The 25,081-nt window shown below is 38.2% G+C and overlaps 1 protein-coding gene across 1 annotated transcript; it reads right to left on the bottom strand.

Moving 5' to 3' along the window:
• Positions 1–738: 738 nt before the first annotated feature.
• On the bottom strand, positions 739–25,081 carry LOC123517709 (formin-like protein 20). The gene is made up of 3 exons (XM_045278069.1): positions 24,353–25,081; positions 2,198–2,386; positions 739–1,372 (listed from the first exon to the last, which is right to left on the bottom strand). The coding sequence occupies exons 1-3, from the start codon at positions 24,959–24,961 to the stop codon at positions 1,082–1,084; spliced, it is 1,089 nt and encodes a 362-aa protein (XP_045134004.1). The 5' UTR covers positions 24,962–25,081; the 3' UTR covers positions 739–1,081.

Here is a 25,081-nt window from a genome sequence, read left to right as displayed (position 1 = left end):
ACTATTAGATTAAAATAATCAAGCCATGTCACCAGAGTGCACAATGATCCTGAGGGTGATACTACATCTAACAATAATCACTCAATACAGCAAAGGTGAAGTTTGTCATTTCAAGGGCCGACAGATGAGGGCACACAGGTGACATGGTTGTGTAAACCAGTGCTTACTAATTGCATTTTAAATTAACTAAAAAATGAAAATCAGGTGAGGGAAATAATAAGATGAGAAACAAGAAAACACAGATTTCAAAGTATATGTTGGGTGAGTCAAATGAATTAGCCCAGGGGATTCTGACAATGCCTTATCCAGACAGGAGAGGACCATTCATCCTAAAGGAGCCATGATCCTGTGCCTAGCTAGCACCATCTAGGCTGTCCCACATCACAAGTTTACAGAGCCACAGGCAGACGGGAGACACAAAGCAGAGGCTGGGTAGAAACAAGTTTGTTGTGAGCTAAGGTAAATCTGGAAGATCCACTTGTGTTGGTATTGTCAATGACCCCCGTGACACAAGTTCTCTTCCTTCAGATAATGTAAAGCAAACACCACTAAGGTTGCATGAGCTAGTCATTTCTAATCAACACGTTTGGGGATTAAGGTTTGCATTGGCTGTTTCCAAGTTTCCCCACTACAGTAACTTTTTGTCAGTCATGCAACCTTTTTTTTTAGAGGTATGAAAATTTACCCACTGGGAGGCATTTCCTGCCATAAACATGCTACTTTTTATTTAAACACCCATTCATTTTACTATAAATTTATTTTCCTTAACCTATATGAAAACATTGAAAATGAGCCAATGGTCTCAATTGCACAAAAGGTAACTATGTAAAGTAAGAGATATTGATACAAGATCTCATAGCCTTAAGTTAAAATCAGTTATTTGATCTGAACAATAGAAATAGATTTGCGTCTCATATAAATAGAATTTGGCAAAGATTTAAAGAATTTTTACGTTACTTTCTAAACTAAAAATTAAGAAGAATTACATGAGTTCAAAATACATTTTGAAAATAAGATAGATTTTAGCTACTTAGAAAGTAGCACAAGTGGCAGGGTGGGCTGAGTGGTCACGGCTCAGAGCCTATTGACCAGGTATTACATCCGCTTGGCTGTCCCCATTGCTCTCCGAATTAACATCCCCTACTATTTCTGGGGCCTGGGGAGCCATTGGTACATCGGTGTTTAACTCTTTCTGATCCTCTACATCCTCCCCGTTCTCCTCTGCCTGGTCCATGGCCTGGGGTTTTGCCCCCTCCCCCTCGGGGGCGTCCGAACTCTCCGCATTAGCTTCACTAGTGGCTGACGCCTCCCCTTTATTTTCATCTTTAATGTTGCCTTGCATGGCTGCTTCCGCCAATATTTTATCCACATCCTGTAAATTGTGTGAAATATAATGTTAATATGGCGTGGGTCGGGCCAGGGCCTGGTCCACTACCGGAAGACCAAGAGGAGGGACCACTTACATCACAACCAACAACCACAACAAAAATTTTGTTTTAAATCAAATTGAGAAAATAACATCAAAAGTTAGAACTATACAGCATCATGCTGAGATTAAGATTTAACTGCATTATTAATTTATTCTGTGAAAGCAAAGCCTGTAAATTTAAGGCACTTTTGTATAATCTTTTAATTCTACTTCTGAAAATTTACAATTCAAGATCAAAGAGCAATGAGCTCATGCATCAGTGGTTCAGATAACATACACTTGACAATCCCGGACCAGTTCCCACAGGAAGATTAGGTGATGTTCTCAATCCATCAGCATAAAATGGATTTGGCAAAATACAGAGGTTTAATTAAATAATACTCATAGTAATAAATATACTATGTACTTAGAAAATATATTTGAGTGGTTTGTGACAACATCACCTTACATCACAGTCGTCTTGCTTCTTGACCATCAGGTCCATGAAGAAGGATGGTTGGTCACCCATTATTTATTTATTTTTTTTTTTTTTGTCAGTAATTAGTATGCCAGTCAGGAGGAAATGACTGTCTCCAGTTTTGTCAGTAAGATATTGACTAAACTAAGCTTCAAGTGACCAATGATTTGAAAAGTTAATGATCAACTTGTTCCCAATATCTCTCTTCTCCCTCTGCCAAAGAACCACTACAGCTGGGTGGACCACACCATGCCTCCTCCACACGCCCCACCTCGAATAGCTACCCACACTACCAATCAAGAAAGACTTACCTCCTCTGGATGGGCCCCTATGTACTCAAGCTTGGCCTCCCGCAACATGGTGGTCACCTTGTTCCTCTGCTCCTTGAATTCGTCCCAATCTTCTTTACTCTTGGTCTTCTTTGCCTTCTGGTGTAACTTGTGTTTCTTCATTATTTCATTCTTCATTCCATCTGTTACCCAAGGTTTATTCATTTCTCCCTAAGAGAAAAAAAAATTACAACTCAAACTAATGAAGAAATGTGACAGTGTAAATATGCATATAAAGACACTATATTCAGATGTAGTGTAATATATCTATGAAAGTAAAAGGATCTGAACAAGTCACACATACTACATATTTCCTAAGTCCTAGCTATACAACATTACTTGCCTGAACAAGTCACACATACTACATATTTCCTAAGTCCTAGCTATAAAACATTACTTGCCCACTCAGGATTTGATCCTAAGAAGCAAACTGCCTTTGCACAAATGAATCACATTAACATTAGTGGTTGTGAAAAAGGTGTTCTTTTAAGTGGGAGGCTCTCACTTTACTAGTCACTTTCATGTATGTAGGTTACACAATCAATACTTCCCTGTCAGGGAGTTGATGCATAGTCCTCTTTTTGTTGTAGTCCCACTCCACAACAGTTGTAGAAATGCAAGTGAAAATATTTTATACTGAGCATTTAGGCATGTCCCCTTTGGAAATTAGGCTTTCTGCTGCCCTACTGAATACATATACAGGCAACCCCCGCTTAACGAAGGTTCACACAACGAAATTTCGCTACAACGAAGGTTTCCTTTTACTACCGTCTGTTCATTTAACGAACACCAAACTCGCTTTAACGATATTTGATCCAGGTAATTGTTTCCAAATTTGAAAGCCCCACTGTATCACGCAAGTCGACAGGCTTTTGAATACACCAGCGCCTCTCGTGGACAAAACGGGCACCACTCACTCCCCCTAGTTCAAAACAATAACAGCGTCAGCAGCAGCTCGTCTTTCCTCGCTCTACATGCCACCAAAACACCCTGCAATGTCGCCTAGCATTGCTAAGAAGACCAAGAAGTCTCTTACTCTTAAAGTGAAGCTGGATATTATTCACAGACACGAGAGAGGCAAGGAAACTAATAGCATTGCTTCCCACCATGACTTGACTCCATCTACTGTCTATCATTTTCAAGTCAGGAGACTCTATTAAGAAGGCTGGTGAGATCATATCTTCCTTGCAAGATAAACGAACCACCTGAACTCTTGACTCTGCAATGGATAAAATGGAAAGCCTTGTGGAAATGTTGTACATAAGTTTTGTATGCGGTAGAAGGTTGCGCCCTTTGTTTACATTCCAGAGGTTGCCAGCTAGCGTATTTCCCGCTCCAGTCTCCCTCCCTTAATAAATTTAACCCGAAAACTGCTGTACGCCTTCTGGGTGGCTTGGCGGCAAACTGCTGTACGCCTTCTGGAAGCACTCTTTTTAAACAGGCACCATAAAGTTTCCGTGATTTGTATTTCTTTGAAATTATTTTTTTGTGTTCTAATAACCTTTCTTTTAGTAATTTATATCTTTCTAATAAGAATTTGGTTATTTATATCATATTTATAAAGGAAAACAATGAAACCACTATGTTTTTATTTTATTTAGTCGACATTGCATTCCTTTCATAGATATTAGAGTTTGAGTCTCATGTATGGTAAGAGGAAGCTATAATTTAGTAGTATAGAAGTTGTTTTTGTATAATAGAAAAGAGATAAAGCAAATAAGATTATGTAAACAAGACCATCTTCACTAGACGTTTGTAACACTGTCAGACGTGTCAGCCCGGCCCGCACCACGTGTCATGAGTCATGACTCATCCTCTCTCTCTCTCTCTCTCTCTCTCTCTCTCTCTCTCTCACACACACACACACACACACACACGGCCCGGTAGCTCAGTGGTTAGAGCGCTGGCTTCACAAGCCAGAGGACCAGGGTTCGATTCCCCGGCCAGGTGGAGATATTTGGGTGTGTCTCCTTTCACATGTAGCCCCTGTTCACCTAGCAGTGAGTAGGTACGGGATGTAAATAGAGGAGTTGTGACCTTGTTGTCCCGGTGTGTGGTGTGTGCCTGGTCTCAGGCTTATCCGAAGATCGGAAATAATGAGCTCTGAGCTCGTTCCGTAGGGTAACGTCTGGCTGTCTCGTCAGAGACTGCAGCAGATCAAATAGTGAATTACACACACACACACAACACACACAGATATATAGTATGATATGTATGTTATTGTGGCTTACACGGAACTAATATTTCGTTACTTTATTTATTGTGAACCAAGCAAAAGAGTATTTTTGTTTCACTTATTTATTTTGAACAAAGTGTGAGAGAGAGAGAGAGAGAGAGAGAGAGAGAGAGAGAGAGAGAGAGAGAGAGAGAGAGAGAGAGAGAGAGAGAGAGAGAGAGAGAGAGAGAGAGAGAGAGAAAAAATTGTAAAACAATAGGAGGTAATTTTGCATTACCATTACCAGTGCATATGCATTTTTATTTGACCAATTTATCCATTCCATATGTACGTTATTTACTCCATATACTTTGATGCCATTTACTTTATTTGCGATTCAAAATATTAGTCAGAATATATTACTTATACGGAAATTGCCATTATAAAAATAAAATACTTTTGTTTTATCATTTATTTCTCTTGAAGAGAGAGAGAGAGAGAGAGAGAGAGAGAGAGAGAGAGAGAGAGAGAGAGAGAGAGAGAGAGAGAGAGAGAGAGAGAGAGAGAGAGAACATTCGAGCGTTGACAACACTGTCCCATCGACGAACAGTGGCAACAAGCAGTCTGTGTGTATCCCCCCTGCTGCCTCTCCCTACCTCCCATCTCCCATCCTGCTCTCCACAATGCCTCCAGATACTGCCAGAAATCCATTTTTGTGGCAAAAAATACTTAGAAATATTGTAGCTACAGTAAATTTTGACTTACAGAATTGTGAAATGAAGTATCTGTGACACATCTTTATAGAGTATATATCTTTCATTGAAAGTCAATCGTTCGCTCAGTGCACTTTTTTTTTCTAATTCCAGTTCTTGTTGCCCTTTGCCATTTCTCTCTTACATAAAAAAAATAAATGAAATATACATACATTTTTAGTCACAAAGAAGTTCAATCTTACAATGGTGAAGCACACAGAGGTGCATGGCCTTAAAAATCTTTAACTGTCTTTGCTTTCATGTGTTCAACCAAGTAGCTCATCAATATAGCTAGTCAACATTTTCGTTGCAAAAAAGTAGTAGGTAATTATAGTTTCTTGTGTATTTTCCTGAAAGCCAAGCCAGATTGTTCAGCCTTTCACATGTCTTCCTTTTCTCTTATACTACAAGAAGTAGCCTTAAGTGAGTCTTGCCCAGCTTCTAAATTTTGAATTTACATTGACATCTTAGACATGCTCATTTTAGTGAGCTATAGTCTGTTCAATCCATGAATGAATGAATATATATATATATATATATATATATATATATATATATATATATATATATATATATATATATATATATATTAATTTTTTACTTTTTTTTGCACACCACTTCTATGAGGTAAAAGTAAGGGTTTTAGCCATGACACTTGACCTGACTCGAACTGGGTGAGGAAACTCAATGGACTTCATAGATGGAACAGACTACAGTATGTCTTTTTTCAGAAAAGCACAAAACAAAATTACAGTAAATATCATCACATAGATTCAGAGCAGAAGACATCCTCAAGATGACACTGAGTTATTTCCAGCATCATTCCATTACACACAGGTAGGCAGAGAGGACAAAAGAGAAAAGAACTACTTAAAAAACCAAGGTTATTTTTATTTTATTTATTTTTTTTTTATATAAGGGAAACCTGACCAAGGTAAACAAAAACTGAGATTAAAAAGGTGCCAGTCCCCAAACAGTTTGCAAGAAGTGTTGTTGGAAGGAGACTCCAAGGATGGTAAAGGAGTCTTTTTTTTTTTTTCCAAAATTCTAAATTTTGCATGATCTAAATTTTGCATGAACAATGTATGTGTACTTAGATGCATGTAATTTTATGTGAAGAAAGAGAGTTGTCTTTAGAGGGCAGGCTGTGACTGCCCCTTTGTGTTATGGGAGAAAAAAAAAAAAAGGAGAAATGGTCAGTGAGGTCACAGTTGGCTTTAATAAAAAGTTCACAGCACCCCCTGAACTAGTGCTATTAGACCTCACTGGGAGGAAGTATCATTTCAGCAAGTGTCTACTGCCTCCTCCATGAAAATTGGAAACAATATCCCCCTTCAATTCACCTGAAGCAGTGAGGGTTGGGAAAGACACATGCAATGTAATGTGTGATAGTGCATTTAAAACATAGATTATAATGGGTCAGAGCTAATCTTTGGGTGAGGACAATGCCTGACCTCAATTGCCTAGTATACATTACATGTGTACATGTATAGTACATTAAATTATCTTTATATCAAAAGACATACTGACATGTTCAAATCTAGTACATATGCTTATAAGGTTCAAATGTAAGTTATTTGTAAGCTTCGAAGAAATCACTTTGATCTGTTTTATTCAAATAAAAGAAAATACTGGTATGGTGCAAGATGCACCATACCATCATTTTTTCTTTTTAAGAAATACATGAAATGTGAATACCTCATCATATCCTTCACATTTGCTGTTTTATTTTGCTGACTACATCAATTTTGTGTACTGATACTTGATTTCCAGAAAACTAGTCATTTAAATATGCGACAAAACTATTCTATTCAGACAGACTATGATGTGATTTGAATAGATATCTGTTTCTCAGCCATATCACTTACATATATCTTTACTGAAACATACTTGCTCCACAATGGTAGAGTCTAATACTTGTGTCCCATCTAATCTCCATTCTGCTATGCATAACTGTCATACAGCAATCCCCTAATGGCAAAACAATGAAGCTTATTTCAAAGACCTCCTAATCAGGTACTTGACTCAATTTACCTGACATTTCAATTACAGTGGTACCTCTAGATACGAAAGCTTCTGTATAAGAAAATTTCATTTTACGAAATGATATGCGAAGATTTTTTTGCTTCATATTATGAAAAATTACTCAGCATATGAAAGATACAAAACAAAACTCAAAATTCCTACGTGCAGAAAATTTTAAAATTCTCGCCATTTAGAAACTGAAAAAAAAATAAATAAATACCATATTTTACGGCTAGCAAGACGCTGCATCTTGAAAGATGCACCCCAATATTTGAAAGAAATTTCTAAGAGAAAAAAAGTCATTCTCATACAAGAGCATATTCACAATATACCCGACCACTGAACACAAAAACATCAAAAGCAAGGAATGTGCAAGACACTATTGTTTCAGCATTCTTTATAAATTTGCTGGAGCACTCACCACAAACTTAAAACTATGTAAATAAATACCCCACAAGTAAATACGTATACACAGTGAAACACTCCATCTCTTCTTGTTTTAGTGGCGAACAACAGCATGTATTGTTTACATTACGGAATCCCTTGTCCGATCGCCAAAACTGAATGCGTCAGTGCCACAGTTCGTATTTATTTCATTTCGCAATCGTGCTTCACAGGCTTTATCATTGTGAATATAATTCACAAGTGGAGTTTTGACTCTTGCTTGAACGAGTAAGCCATTTGGATGTTCTATTAATAAAAGTAAAAAGGAACCTGGCATGTATTTACCAAGTTGTATTTACCTAGTTGTAGTTTTACAGGGCCTGGGCTTTATGCTCGTGTGGCCCTGTCTCCATATCTACACTTATCCAATTTTTCTTTAAAGCTATGCACACTCGTTGCTGACACCACTTCCTCACACAAACTGTTCCAAGTCTCAACACATCTTTGCAGGAAACTATAATTTTTAACATCTCTCAGACATCTTCCCTTCCTCAGTTTCTTACTATGCGATCTTGTGCTTCTAACATCATATTCTTCTCCTCAGGATTAGTTTCTCATTATCCACTTGATCCATTCCTTTAATCAATTTATAAACTTGTATTAGATCCCCTCTCTCCCTTCTCTATTCCAGGGTTGGTAGATCCATAGCTTTTAGTCTCTCCTCATATGTCATCCCTTCAAATTCTGGAACCATTCTTTTAGCCATTTTTTGTAGTCTCTCCAATTTCCTTATGTTTCTTTTAATGAGGGGTCCACACTACTCCTGCATATTCCAATCTGGGTCTTATTATAGTACTTATCAATTTCTTCATCATTTCTTTGTCCATGTAGTGAAATGCCAATCCAATATTCCTTAGCAAATTATATCTCTCTGAAAATTCTATCAATATGGCTTACTGGTTGATTATTTTCTTCCATCGTAACTCACAAGTCCTTTTCCTTTTTTACTTTTTCTAGTTCTACTCCATCTCCCATCTTATAGATTCCCACTGGTTGTCTTTCACTTTTTCCCATTTCCATGACATGGCTTTTGTCCACATTGAATTCCATCTCCCATTTTTTACTCCATTTCCAGATCTTGTTTAAGTCTTCCTGCAGTATTTCACATACGTGTGTGTTGCTATTAGACGAGGGAGCCGGCCATTTTCTCCACACGCCGAGTAGGCTGCAGGAAGGATTATGGTATTGGAAATACTTGTAACAGCTAATAATAATAATTTTAAGTGTTTCGTAGAGTTAAGTGTTAATGTTTCCTGCCATTTTCTATATTTTCTGCCATTTGCCCTCCTCCTCTGCTGCCACTTTCATTTTCAGACATAGCCTCACTCGAAAGGCAAGGTTCCACATCTTCATATAATTTTCGTATTATTATTTCTCCTTTATTATTGCATTATGTTCTATTATCTACTTCATTTACAGGTATTAACAGTTAGGTTAGGTATATTGAATGATTCAAATGTATTTGGCTCTTATTTCATTCTGATTTTACCCTTATTATAAAATTTAATGTGGTGTTTTCGTAGAACTTGGAACGAATTAGGCAATTTACATGTAAAACGCTATTCATTATACAAAAAAAAATCATGATACGAAAGCCACCCCAAAACTAATTAATTTCGTATCTCGAGGTACCACTGTACTTATAAATTTCCCAACCTACTTCAATACCCAAGATGCTTAGAATAGTAAGATCTACACAAGAACAGAGTTGAGGATATAGAGTTTGGAAAATATAACTAAGATAAAAAAAATATATATATATATACATATAGAAAAAAAAAAGAAAAGATAAATATCAAACCAAGGCAAGCCACTCTGTTACCTAATGTTTTAGGCTCCGAACTCACAACAAACTTGGGAACTTGGTGGGAAAACAAAATATAAACTGGAGTTATTGCTGCTAATCTTATGGTGGGCACCATCTTTGATATACCACAGAAAATCTTCTGAAATCACTAGTCTATACAGCACTACTATAGTGTAGGCATCCCATCACTTACCTCTCAGTGGCACAGTTTGGGGAATGCCAGCAGTCGTCAGATCTTAGCCAGTACTACAATCTAGAGAAAGAACTCTCTCTCTCTCTCTCTCTCTCTCTCTCTCTCTCTCTCTATATATATATATATATATATATATATATATATATATATATATATATATATATATATATATATATATATATATATATATTTAAGGATTGTGATCATGATATTATGTAGCCCAACAAAGAAGAGCAAAAATTATATATATGTTACACTATTGCACGTGTGTATTTACCTAGTTGTAGTTTTACAGGGCCTGGGCTTTATGCTCGTGTGGCCCCATCTCCATATCTACACTTATCCAATCTTACTTTAAAAGTATGCACACTCGTTGCAGACACTACTTCTTCATTCAAACTGTTCCACGTCTCAATACATCTTTGCGGGAAACTATATCTTTTAACATCTCTCAGACATCTTCCTTTTCTCAGCTTTTTACTTTGCGATCTTGTGCTTCGGATGTCATATTCTTCTCGCAGGATCAGTTTCTCATTATCCACTTGGTCCATTCCGTTGATCAATCTATAAACTTGTATCAGGTCTCCTCTCTTCCTTCTTTGTTCCAGGGTTAGTAGATCCATAACCTTAAGTCTCTCCTCATATGTCATCCCTTCAAATTCTGGAACCATTCTTGTAGCCATTTTTTGTAGTCTCTCCAATTTCCTTATGTGTTTTTTTTTTTATGAGGGATCCACACTACTCCTGCATATTCCAATCTGGGTCTTATTATAGTACTTATCAATTTCTTCATCATTTCTTTGTCCAAGTAGTGAAATGCTACTCCAATATTCCTTAGCAAATTATATGTTTCTCTAAAAATTCTATCAATATGGCTTACTGGTTGATTGTTTTCTTCCATCGTCACTCCTAAGTCCTTTTCCTTTTTACTTTCTCCAGTTCTACTCCATCTCCCATCTTATAGATTCCCACAGGTCGTCTTTCACTCTTTCCCATTTCCATGACATGGCTTTTGTTCACATTGAATTCCATTTCCACTTTTACTCCATTCCCAGATCTTATTTAGGTCTTCTTGCAGTATTTCACAATCCTCTTTTGCTTTATAACTCTGCACAGTTTCATATCATCTGCAAACAGATTTATGTAGCTGTTCACTCCTTCTGGCATGTCGTTAATATAAATGAGGAAAAGTATTGGTGCCAATACTGACCCTGTGGCACTCCGCTTTCTACTGCTCTCCACTTGGACTTCATATCTTTAACTACCGTCCTTATTTCTCTCCCCCTCAAATAATTTTCTATCCATCTCAATGTGCTTCCTTTTAAGCCACCCTTCTCCTCTAACTTCCATAGTAATCTTGCATGTGGCACTTTGTCAAACGCCTTTTTAAATCCAAATAAATACAGTCAACCCATCCTCTCTCTCTTGTACTCTATCAACTATTCTAGAATAGAAACTCAATAAATTAGTTACACAAGACCGTCTTTTCTAAAACCAAATTGGCTATTTGATATTAATTTGTTGTCTTCAAGGAACTCGATCCATTGTTTCTTTATTATTCTTTCACACATCTTGCATATTACACTAGTTAGTGATACCGGTCTGTAATTTAAAGGTTCTTCCTTCCTTCCGCTCTTATATATGGGAACCACCTCAGCTCTTTTCCATTCTACTGGTACTGTTCCATTTTCTATTGAGCATTTTATGATGTATATAGGACTTGCTAGTTCTTCCCTACATTCTTTCAGTATTCTGCCTGAGACTTCATCTGGTCCCATTGCCTTCTCTTCATCCAGTTCCTTCATTAACTCTTTTATTTCAAGCTTGGTTACTTTAATCTCTTTCATATAGACTGTCTCTCTATTACCCTGTGGCCTTTCAAATTTGGATTCCTTAGTAAAGACCTCCTGGAATTTATTATTTAATAGTTCTGCCATACTTTTGGGTCTTCCACCATCCCGTTCTCTCCTTTTAACCTTTCTATTGTTTCTTTTGCCTAATTTTTCCATTTATGAATCTATAGAACAATTTTGGTTGCTCCTTACATTTTTCGACAATGTCCTTTTCAAAGTTCTTTTCCTCTTCCTTCCTCACCTTAACATATTCATTTCTCGCTGCCTTGAAGTTTTCCTTATTTGCTGGATTTCTATTTCTCCTCCACCTTTTCCATGCTCCATCTCTTTTCTCCTTTGCCCTAGCACACCTTGCATTAAACTAATCTTTCTTTCCTTCTTCTTTAGGTCTATATTTCGGGACATATTCCGACTCCTGTTTTGTATATTTCCAAAAATAAGTTATACTTCTCTTGCATCATCTCTGAGTTTTCCATCTCCTCCCAGTTTACGTTTTTAAAATAGTTCTTGAGATTCTCAATATCAGCCTTTCTGTAATTTAATCGGTCACTTTTGTATGAATTGTCTCTATCTTCCTTTCCCTCTTCTATATCTATTTCTAATATTACATGATCACTCTTTCCCAACGGGCACTTATATCTTATATCATCATTCATTTGTATACCCCTTTTAAAAACTAGGTCCAATCTCGCCAGCTCGTTGTTTCCTCTGAATCTTGTGCATTCCTTTACTCTCTGGTCCATCATATTGTCTATCATTAGGTTCAAGAATCTTTCTCCCCAGGCTTCTTCCCCATACCACTTTCATAATTTTCCCAGTCCACTTCTTTACAGTTGAAATCTCCTACTAATATAACTTTTTTCCTTTCTTTAACGATTCTCGTTAGACTCCTTATTGTGTCATCTATCATGTCTTTATATTCTTGATTGGTCCATGAATTTGTTTTGGTGGCACATATGTTACAATGATTGTTAACTCTTTTTTATTAATATGCATCTTAACATACAATACTTCTGCTTTTCCTTCCCCACATTCCACTTGGTTTATCACTATCTCCTTCCTTAACATTATCATGACTCCTCCTCCTCCTTTACCCACTCTGTCTCTTCTCCATACATTATACCTATTATCCAAGTTTATTTTGATTGCCTCATTTAGTTTTGTTTCAGCCAGGCATACAATATCCGGATTTTCTTTCTTTATGTAATCTCTAATTCTAATTTACTTGATAAAACCCCGTCTATGTTCGTATACATCATTTTAGTCTTTTGCCTTTATCATTCTTAGTTAAACTTGTTCCACTTTTCTCTTCCTTCTCGTTTATATACCATTTCCTTATCCTGTCTCCTAGAATTCTCCAAAAATGCCTTTTTTCTTCTTCTGACCTTTCATTATTTTTTTCCCTTACTGCTGCTGCCAGTTCATTGTATCTCTTCCTTTCTTCCTCATTTCTATTTTTTTTTTTTTTTGTATAGATATCCTTGCAGCCTTCTGTTTCTCTAAGTTTTGTTGTTCTATATAATATTTCTTCTATTGCTGCTTGTGATTTTAGTAGTATTTTAATTGGTCTCGTTTTTCCTTCTTGATATGGTCCCATTCTGTTTATTTCTTCTACTTCCTCTTCCAAGTTCTGCCTATCTTCGTCGTTTAGATTCTTCAGTAGGTCTTTGACTGATTTCATTTCTTCTTTTCTCTTTTGGTCTATATTTTATATTTTTTTCTTTTATTCCAAATACGACTACACTTTTTTTTTTCTACAATTTCTCTAACTAGATTTTCTTTTGTCTTGAGGACTCCTATCATTTTGTTTGTCATATTTTCTTCTTTTCTTTAAGTTGTTCTTGAATCACCTCCTGAAAATCAGCCTTATCTTTCTTATCTTGGACTCTCCATGCTTGTACTTCTTTTTTAATCACGTTTCTGTACTCTTTTCCTCTTACTTGTTTACTAGATCTTTCAGCTTCTCTTTTTCTTTCTCGGCTTTACCAAGTCCTTCTTCCATCTGCTTCTTGTAGTTAGCTACTTCCTTTTTTAGTTCTTCGTTTTCCGCTCTTAGCCTAGCTTCGTTTTCTTACACTTTTTTTATCCTTTCTCTCAGTTTTATAAACTCTTTTTCCTGTTCTTCATTCTCTTTCATTTCCATATTCTCCTTTATCAATTTATCTAGTTTATGTTCAATATTTAACACTCTTAAGTAGTGAAGTATTCGCCGTATCGAAGCCTTCGAATACGCGCTTTCCCTCACCAGCATAGTCATCATCAGCTTTCAATCCTTCTCTAGTCTCATGTCTGCATTTTGATGGAATCTCTTTTTCATTCATCATTCCTTAATAATTGCTTTCATGAAAAAAAAAATGAGTCCACACTACCTGCCCAGGCCATTGTAAATACTGTACAACAGGTATGTAGTGAAGATCAGCTGATTGTTGACAGCGTCTCTCAGAAAATTCTCTCAATATGGCTTGCCGGTTGATTATTTTCGTCCATCATCACTCTCAAATCCTTTTCCTTTTTATTTTCTCCACTTCTACTCCATCTCCCATCTTATAGATTCCCACTGGTCGTCTTTCACTCTTTCCCATTTCCATGACATGGCTTTTGTTCATATTGAATTCCATCTCCCACTTTTTACTCCATTCCCAGATCTTATTTAGGTCTTTTTGCAGTATTTCACAATCTGTGTGTGTGTGTGTGTGTGTGTGTGTGTGTGTGTGTGTGTGTGTGTGTGTGTGTGTGTGTGTGTGTGTGTGTGTGTGTGTGTGTGTGTGTGTGTATTTACCTAGTTGTAGTTTTACAGGGCCTGGGCTTTATGCTCGTGTGGCCCCGTCTCCATATCTACACTTATCCAATCTTACTTTAAAAGTGTGCACACTTGTTGCAGACACTACTTCTTCATCATCATGTGTGTGTGTGTGTGTGTGTGTGTGTGTGTGTGTGTGTGTGTGTGTGTGTGTGTGTGTGTGTGTGTGTGTGTGTGTGTGTGTGTTTCACTGTTTGATCTGCTGCAGTCTCTGATGAGACAGCCAGATGTTACCCTCACAGCTCAGAGCTCATTATTTCCGATCTTCAGTTAGGCCTGAGACCAGGCACACACCACACACTGGGACAACAAGGTCACAACTCCTTGATTTACATCCTGCACTACTCACTGCTAGGTGAACACTACGTGAAAGGAGACACACCCAAATATCTCCACCTGGCTAGGGAATCGAACCCCGGTCCTCTGGCTTGTGTGTGTAATTCACTGTTTGATCTGCTGCAGTCTCTGACGAGACAGCCAGGCATTACCCTCAGAACAGCTCAGAGCTCATTATTTCCATCTTATAGGCCTGAGACCAGGCACACACACACACCCACAAGGTCACAACTCCTCGATTTACATCCTCACCTACTCACTGCTAGGTGAACAGGTGCTACACGTGAAAGGAGACACACCAAATATCTCCACCCGGCCAATCAACCCTCCTCTGGTTTGTGAAGCTAGCGAACTAACCACTGAGCTACTGGACCGTACTGAGCTACCGGGCCGTGTGTGTGTGTGTGTGTGTATTTATCTAGTTGTATTTACCTATTTGGTTTTACAGGGCCCGGGCTTTATGCTCATGTGGCCCCGTCTCCATATCTACACTTATCCAATCTTACTTTAAAACTATGCACACTCGTTGCAGACACTACTTCTTCATTCAAACTGTTCCACGTCTCAATACATCTTTGTGGGAAACTATACTTTTTTAATATCTCTTACACATCTTCCCTTCCTCAGCTTCTTACTATGCAATCTTGTGCTTCGACTGGCATATTCTTCTCTTAGGATCAGATACTCCTTGTCCACTTGGTCCATTCCGTTTATCAATTTATAAACTTATATGAGATCCTCTCTCTCCCTTCTCTGCTCCAATGTTGGAAGATCCAAAGCCTTTAGTCTCTCCTCATATGTCATCCCTTCAATTTCTGGGACCATTCTTGTAGCCATTTTTTGTATTCCCTCCAGCTTCCTTATGTGTTTCTTTTTATGAGGGGTCCACACAACTCCTGCATATTCCAATCTGGGTCTTATTATAGTACTTATCAGTTTCTTCATCATTTCTTTGTCCATGTAGTGAAATGCTATTCCAATATTCTTTAGCAAATTGTCTCTTAGAAAATTCTATCAATATGGCTTGCCGGTTGATTATTTTCTTCCACCATCACTCCCACATCCTTTTCCTGCATTTCTATTTCTCCTTCACCTTTTCCATGCTGCATCTCTTTTCTCCTTTGCCCTGGCACACTTTGCGTTAAACCAATCTTTCTTTCCTTCTTCCTTAGGTCTATATTTCAAGATATATTCTCTGACTCCTGTTTTGTATATTTCCAAAAATAAGTTATATTTCTCTTGCACCCCCTCAGAGTTTTCCATCTCCTCCCAGTTAGCGTATTTGAAATAGTATTTGAGATTCTCTATTTCAGCCTTTCTGTAATTTAATCGGTCTTCTTTGTATGATTCATCTCTATCTTCTTTTCCCTCTTCTATATCCATTTCTAATATTACATGATCACTCTTTCCCAATGGGCACTTATATTTTATATCATTATTCATTTGTATACCCCTTGTAAAAACCAGGTCTAATCTCGCCGGCTCATCGTTTCCTCTGATTCTTGTGTTTTCCTTTACTTTTTTATCCATCATATTATCTGTCATTAGGTTTAGGAATCTTTCTCCCCAGGCTTCTTCCCAAATACCACTTTCATAATTTTCCCAGTCCACTTCTTTACAGTTGAAGTCTCCTACTAATAACACTTTTCTCCTTTCTTTAATGACTCTCGTTAGGCTCCTTATAGTGTCATCTATCATGTCTTTATATTCTTGGATGGTCCATGCATTCGTTTTTGGTGGCACATATTACAATGATTGTTAATTTTTTTTTATTAATATGCATCTTAATATAAAGTACTTCTGCTTTTCCTTTCCCATATTCCACATGGTTTATCACCATCTCCTTCCTTAACATTATCATGACTCCTCCTCCTCCTTTACCCACTCTGTCTCTTCTCCATACGTTATACCTATTATAATTATCTATGTCTATTTTGATTGTCTCATTTAGTTTTGTTTCAGCCAGGCATACAGTATCAGGTTTTTCTTTCCTTATGTAATCCTTTAATTCTAATTTATTTGATAGAACCTGATCTATGTTTGTATACATCATTTTTAGTTTCTTGCCCTTATCACTTTTAGTTACACTTGGTCCACTGTTGCCTCTTCCTTCTCTCTTATAAACCATTTTCTTATCCTGTCTCCTGGAATTCTCCAAAAACATGCCTTTTTTTCCTCCTCTGACCTTTCATTACTTTTTGCCCTTACTGCTGCTGCCAATTCGTTGTATCTCTTCCTTTCTTCCTCATTCTTATTTTTCCTTATATATATATATATATATATATATATATATATATATATATATATATATATATATATATATATATATATATATATATATATATATATATATATATATATATATATATATATATATATATATATATATATATATATCCTTGCAGCCTTCTGTTTCTCTGAGTTTTGTTGTTCTATATAATATCTCTTCTGTTGCTGCTTGTGATTTTAGTAGTATCTTAATTGGTCTTGTTGTTCCATCTTGATAAGGTCCCATTCTGTGAATTTCCTCCACTTCCTCCTCTAGATTCTGCCTATCTTCATCATTTAGATTTTTTAGTAGGTCTTTAACAGACTTCATTTCCTCCTTTTCCCTTCTTGGTCTATATTTTACATTTTTTTTCTTTTAGTCCAAAGATAATTACACTTTTTTTTTTCTGCAATTTCCCTTACTAGGTTTTCCTTTTCCTTAAGAACTCCAATCATTTTGTTTGCCAAGTTCTCGTCTCTTTCTTTTAGTTGTTCTTGAATCACCTCCTGTAAGTTATCTTTGTCTTTCTTATCTTGTACTCTCTATGCCTGTACTTCTTTTTTAATCACGTCATGTACTCTTTCCTTTTTTTTGGCTAACTAGATCTTTCAGGTTCTCTTTTTCTTTCTCTACTTTACCGAGTTCTTCATCCATCTGTTTCTTATATTTGGCTAGTTCTTTTCTCAGTTCTGCATTCTCTACTCTTAACCTAGCTTCACTTTCTTCCACTTTTTTTCATCCTTTCTTTCAAGTTGAGAAACTCTTTCTCCTGTTTTCTCCTCTTCATCGTTCTCTTTACTTCTCATACTTTCTTTTATCCAGCTGTCTAATTTTTTCTCCAAAGTTAAAACTCGCCTATGGAGGGCGGTACTTGTCTCATCAAATCCTCTGAATCTAGCCTCTCCCTCATCGTCATCATTATCCTTTTCTTGTACTCCTTCCCTATTCTCATACCTGCTTATGGGGTGTAAGTTCTTTCCAACTTATGGTGCCTTTCAATGTAGTTTCTGGAGACTATTGCCACACGTCACACATTTCCCCAGGTCTCTGTAAACACACAACCTCTGGTATTGAGATCAGTTGATCGCGGGGAGCGTTGGTCCACCCGTCCGACCTTGACCTTGTCTCGACCGAGTGTGTGCGTGTGTATTTATCTAGTTGTAGTTTTACAGGGCCTGGGCTTTATGCTCGTGTGGCTCCGTCTCCATATCTACACTTATCCAATTTTTCTTTAAAACTATGTGTGTATGTGTGTGTGTGTTTATATCCTTGTGTTTACCTAGTTGTGTTGTACAGGGTTCGAGCAGGGCTTATCTCCATATCTCCATATATCTAATTTTTCTCTAAAGCTATGCAGATTATGTGTTGTAACAACTTCATCACTCAATGCATTTCACTTTTTCACCATTCTATGTAGAAAACTGTATTTTCCAACACCTTTCACACACTACCTCTTTCTAATCTTCTTTTCATGTCTGTTGTCTTTCCAGCAAATTCTGTCACCAGCACCAGGTCTTCCTTGTCTATCTTTCCAATGCCATAACTATTTTAAACAAAGTTATTAGGTCTCCTCTTTCTCTTCTATCCTTCAGCCTTTCTTCATATGTTAGGTCCTTTAGTTGCAGTACCATCTTTGTAGCTATCTTCTGGATCCATTCTAATCTTCTTATATCCTTTTTCAAGCTCGGCCACCACACCAATGCTTCATATTCCAACTCTGGTGGACATATCATGCTCGTAATAAGTTTTTCATCATATCTTTGTCCAAGTACTGAAATGCCACTCTAACATTAGTCAACATTTTATATGATGATCCAAATATCTTATTTACATGTTTTTCAGAGTTCAGATTTTCTTGTATAACCACTCCCAGATCTTTTCCTCTTTAGTCTTCATTATTTGTTCCTCTTCCATCAGATACTTCCATACCAGTCTTCTTTTACTCTTTCCCAATACTACCAACATGTGACATTACTTGACATTGAATTCTGATGTCCATTTCTTACTCCACCCATAAATTTTGTTTATATCTTACTGCAGCAGCAAACAGTCCTCTCAGGTCTTGATTATTCTTAGTGATTTTGCATCATTAACAAACAAATTAATATAACTGGTCACTCCATTCTGTATGTCATTTCATCAACCTGGAACATAATGGGGGCTAACACTGACCCTTGTTACATTACTCCAAGATGAGTATGTATCTCTGATCACAGTTCTAACACTGACCCTTGTTACATTACTCCAAGATGAGTATGTATCTCTGATCACAGTTCTCATCTCTCTGTCCTTCAATTAATCCCTTATCCAATCTAACATAATTCCTCTCAGTTCTTCTATGTAGTCTGCTATGAGGGACTTTATCAAAAAGCCTTTATTTTGTCTATGTACACTGTGTCCACCCATCCATCTCTGACCTCCAGAGGAAGAAAGAAACTTCAAGAAAGAAGGAACTGTGTTCACTGAAGAATTTGCAGAACCAAATAGGACATTGCATTGCCATGGACTGCAAGAAATCATAGTACACAAAGATATTGGAAGACTACTAGACAATTTGGATGTCAGAAAAAATGTAAAGAGCAGCAGTTATATCCAATTTGGGAAATAATTACAAGTTCATTAAAAGAAGGGAGAGTACCACTAGAATGAAAGAGTCAATATAATCCCAATGTTCAAAGGAGGAAAGTCAACTGAGCCATTAAATTACAGACTGGTGTTACTTACAAGTGTTGTGGGGAAGATATGTGAAATTATCAAAGAAAAATGGGTTAAACATCTGGAAGAACAATCTATATCAAACAATATGGGTTGAGGACAGGACGGTCATGTGTGTCAAACTTATTAAGTTTCTACTCAAGAGTAATAGAAGGACTGAAGAGCAGAGATTGATGGGTGGACACGATATACCTGGACATTAAAAAAAAAAAAAAAAAAAAAAGGCTTTTGATAAAGTTCCTTATGGCAGACTACTTTGGAAGTTAGAGAGCATAGGAGGACTGAAAGGAACTTTGTTTGGTTATATAAGGGATTATTTGAAGGACAGAGATGAGAACTGTGATCAGAGATACATACTTATCTTTGGGTAGAGTAAGAAGTGGAGTGCCACAAGGGTCAGTGTTAGCCCCATTATGTTCCAGGTATATGTAAATGACATACAAAATGGGGTAAACAGTTACATTAATTTGTTTGCTGATGATTCAAATTGCTAAGAGTAATCAAAATCCAAGAGGACTGTTTGCTGCTGCAGGAAGATATGGAAGATATAAACAAAATCTACGAGTGGAGTGGAAATTAGAGTTCAATGCCAAGAAATGTCATGTAATGGAATTGGGAAAGAGTAAGAGAAGAACGCTATGAAAGTATCTGATGGGAGAGGAAAAAATAATAAAGAGGAAAAAGATCTGGGAGTGATTATACAGGAAAATCTGAACCCAGGAAAACACGATATTTGGATTAGCATATAAAATGTTGACTAATAGTAGAGTAGCATTTCAATTCATGGACAAAGATATGATGAAAAAAATTATTATGAGCATGATACGTCCTAAGCTGGAATATGCAACAGTGATGTTGTCACCAAGCTCTAAAACAGATACAGGCAAGCCCCGCTTTACAAACGGGTTATGTTCCTTGAAAAACCGTTTGTTGCGTGAATTTTCGTTACGTGAACCAATTATAACAGGTTTGACCCCTAACTTGAACTTCCATTGAGAGTAAAACAAAGCAATAGTACATCATAGTAAAGTAAAAATTATGAAATTAAACATTTAAGCAGTTTAATTTAAGACTAGGTCATTATAATGTACACTAATGTTGATGATCCTAAACTAATGAAGGGAGGGAGAGTGGACAGGGAAAAATGCTAGCTGGCAACCTGTCGAATGTAAACAAAGGATGCATCATTGTACTGCATACACAACTTATATACCACATTTCCACAAGGCTTTCCATTTTATTCATTGCAGAGTCAAGAGTTTGGATAGTTCTTTTAGTTTGCAAGTAAGATACTGTCTCACCAGCCTTCTTAATAGAGTCTGCTAACTTGAAAATAGTAGAGACATTATATGGAGTCAAGCCAGGTGGCGGGCAATGATATTAGTTTTCTTGCCTCTCGTGTCTCGTGTTGCTAGCTGGCAACCTGTCGAATGTAAACAAAGGATGCATCATTGTACTGCATACACAACTTATATACCACATTTCCACAAGGCTTTCCATTTTATTCATTGCAGAGTCAAGAGTTTGGATAGTTCTTTTAGTTTGCAAGTAAGATACTGTCTCACCAGCCTTCTTAATAGAGTCTGCTAACTTGAAAATAGTAGAGACATTATATGGAGTCAAGCCAGGTGGCGGGCAATGATATTAGTTTTCTTGCCTCTCGTGTCTGAGAGTAATATCTAGCTTCACTTCAAGAGTAAGAGACTTCCTAGTCTTCTTAGCAACACTAGGCAACATTGCAGGGCTGGTTGCAGGGCATTTTGATGGCATGTTGAGCAAGGGAAGATGAGCTGCTGCTGGAATCTGTTATTGTTTTGAACTAAGAGTGGGGAAGGTTAGGGGAGTGAGTGGTGCGCGTTTTGTCCACGAGAGGCACAGGTGTATTCAAAAGTCTGTCGGATTGCGTGATACGGTGGGGCTTTCAAACTTGGAAAAAATTACCTGGATAAAATTTCATTAAAGCGAGTTTGGTGTTTGTCACACGAGCAGATGATAGTAAAAGGAAACGTTCGTTGTAGCGATATTTCGTTGTGTGAATGTTCGTTAAGCGGGGGTTGCCTGTATAAGATTACAACGGATTCAGAAGATAGCTACAAAAATGGTGCCAGAACTAAAGGACCTAACATATGAAGAAAGGCTGAAGGAAATGGGACTGCCAACCTTACAATATACAAGAGAATGAGTATGACGATGTGGCATGTCAGGACGGGCGACGTTGCCAGTCGACCCGAGGCGGAACTTCCCCTGGGGGGAAGGGGGAGGAGTCAGGTCACCACGCAGGTGCAAATCGACTCACTTGTCATCTAGTCACCACGATGGAAGGATACACTGTCGGATCCTCGTCTATGTGTTGTACAGCCAAACCAAGAAGTTTGTCTACAGGATTCATAAATAAAGCTTGCAAGGACCACTTTTACCAATAAATCAAGCGAGGAAGAGGACAGCAGATGCAGATGGTATATCTGAAGGCACAGTGAAGATGATTTGTCCCAGTGCAAACAAGATATACACCACACAGCATCACAACCTTATCAGCGATTCTTTGCCCCACTCATTATATTACACTGGGTATCTCGAGAGGACATAATAGTAAATATTTGGTAAATTATCAGCCTCATTTTCACTTTTATAACCAGTATCTTAACTATATTTAATTTACCTATGGCATCTTCATGTTTTGTCCATCACTTATATTTTTTTTAGCGAAGTCATGCATTAAAATAAATAAAGAACAGTTATTCCATTTTCCTTAAAGTAATGAGAGATATGGCAGCGTTGCAAAGATTATAGGCCTAGCCCTACAGGTCAGTACAATATATATATATATATATATATATATATATATATATATATATAGAGAGAGAGAGAGAGAGAGAGAGAGAGAGAGAGAGAGAGAGAGAGAGAGAGAGAGAGAGAGAGAGAGAGAGAGAGAGAGATTGTTTCCTACACACACACACAAACATAAGTAAAGATGGAAATTGCAAGAGGCTGCCAGGCCAACAAGTGGCAATCCCTGCATGATTAAAGCTACCTAATTCCATCTATCATCCCCATCCATAAATTTAGCTAATCTTTTAAGGCTCCCTACTGACTCAGCCATGACTACATGACCACTGAGTCTGTTCCACTCATCAACCACTGTTTCTTCCCATTTTTCTCCTAAACCTGAATTTTTCAAGCTTTAACCCATTATTTCTTGTTGTCCCCCCTACTGATCCTAAGAACTTCACTCATGTCCCCTTTGTTATAACCCTTATACCACTTAAATACTTCTATCAGGTCTTCTCTTAACCTAGTCTTTCTAAAGGGGTTATCACACTGGCCTATGATACACGGAACAAGGAACATCCGCTCCAGATAGCTGGAACTTGCTCAGGATTGGCGGAACAAAGTTGGGATGGTTTCATATGCATTCCAGTTCTCCATATGCTATCCCAATGAAAAAATAAACATAATATATGTAATAAAAACCTTTTATTTAAACAAAAAAGAACGTACCTAAATTTTTCATATTGGAATATTAAATAATATTTAATCAGTTTAGAAAGATAAAATAAATATATATCAGGTTGATAGTTTGGGCTCATGGCAACCACCTCTGACTCCAAAATTGTCGTCGCGCACATCTCGGTTCTTCTCTAGTTTCTTTTACTTACTTTTCTTCAATAAGAGGAAGTGCAAATGCAATTCCAGAACGAACCACAGGTTGAAAAATAAGTGGCATGGTTTTGTTCTGGTTTGTTTTGACTATGCTTAGTCTTGTTTGCTGGGCCGCTTGCCTAGCATAGCAAGAACACCGCCAGCTTGTGTGTGATAATGTTCCTGGTTTCACACCAAGAACCATCACCCGCGTTCCACGTATCATGGGCCAGTGTGATATCCCCTTAAGGAATGCAGATTGAGTTTCTTCAGTCTTGCTTCATAGGGAATATCCCTCATCCCCTGTATCTAATAGTGTAACATAGATATAATTTTTCCTCCTATCCCTTGCCAGGCTACAGAATATCATGATCATGATGCTGTTTATAAAAAAAAATAAAATAAAATAAAAAGAGAGAGAGAGAGAGAGAGAGAGAGAGAGAGAGAGAGAGAGAGAGAGAGAGAGAGAGAGAGAGAGAGAGAATCTTTCACTAGATTTGCAAAAGTGTACATCTGGCAACTGCTGACATCCCCAAACTGCGCCAGTTGAAAGAAAGGTAAGTGACAGAATGTCTATACTATGGTAGGGCTGTCTACCCTAAGAACATTAATCTAACCCAGCATTACCTAACCTTATTAGGTTATGTAAGGTAATGAGGGGTTAAGAGCTGAAAACATTAGTAAATAGAGTGGCGTATCTTGTCTTAATATTTACCCATCAAAAAAAAAAATAAATAAATAAAATGCATCAAGGGACTACGATCATGTATCTTGGATTTAAGATGCAACTGCTTGGCTGGAATGATCGCTGGAAATTTTATAAACTTAATTTCAATCATAGTCCATTATGGGCCAGTGGTGTAGTGGAACCATGCGAGCTTTGCAGTCCAAGAGGTCTCTAAGCGCATGCATGGGTTCGAATCCTGTCCACGGTCCGAGTGTAGGTTGGGCTTCCTCACTCGGGGCAACGGTTTCCTAGCGAGTGGGCTTTGAGATAGGAGGTACCCCAAAAAGTACCTCCTTTAGCCCATAAATTCCCGTGAAAAGCCCACATGGTATAAATGGTATAAGTGACAATTACTAAAAACTACCAATAAATAATGTTGGTTCATACAGTCTACATCTTGTCAAGTGGTCCAAATGAATTACCTGCTTGTCTTTGTTCTTGATCATGGATATACCACCCCCTCTTCCCCTAACTGGCCCTCTGCCCCTCACCACACCCCGGCCCCGACCTCGGCCTCTTAAGGGAGGTCTTGGAGGTCCCATCATGCCAGGTCCTGGGGGCCCAAAGGGTGGTCCCATGGGCATTGGAGGTGGTGGCAACATCCCCTGCATTCCACCTCGTCCTCTAGGTCCCATGCCCCCTCTTGGGGGAGGGGGACCCATTCCTCGACCCATTCCCATTGGAGGACCTGGCGGTCCCAGCCTGCCTGGCCCAGGGAGTGGTCGCGGCACTAGGCGACCTGGTGGAGCCATGTGATCAGGTCTACGGCCCGGCCCTGGGGGAGGCATTCGGCCAGGGGGTGGCCCCATTCCCATCGGAGGCGGCGGCCCCATTGGACCCCGGGGAGGCCCCATGTTGTGGGGACGCCTCATGCCTGGTGGGGGGAAAAGGGGACGCGACATGAGCGGCGGCGGCTTCTGGGCGCCGCCGCCACGGCCACCTCGCTGGTTCCCCCTGCCGCGGCTGCCCCCGCCACGGCCGCGCACTCCACCTCCACGGCGGTCTGCGCTTCCATTTACTTGACGGCGCATTACCAACACTTGCTGAGGATAACACTAGCAGGTGTTCTCAGAAAACACTTGTCACAATCTACACGACTCCGGCGTCCCGACCTCTCTCACCAATACGCATGAACGATCGATCTCGCCAAT

This window comes from Portunus trituberculatus, chromosome 42 (assembly GCF_017591435.1).
Source record: "Portunus trituberculatus isolate SZX2019 chromosome 42, ASM1759143v1, whole genome shotgun sequence".
NCBI lineage: Eukaryota > Metazoa > Arthropoda > Malacostraca > Decapoda > Portunidae > Portunus > Portunus trituberculatus.
Note: the sequence above shows the minus strand (reverse complement) of the source record. Positions and strands in the feature narration are given on the sequence as shown.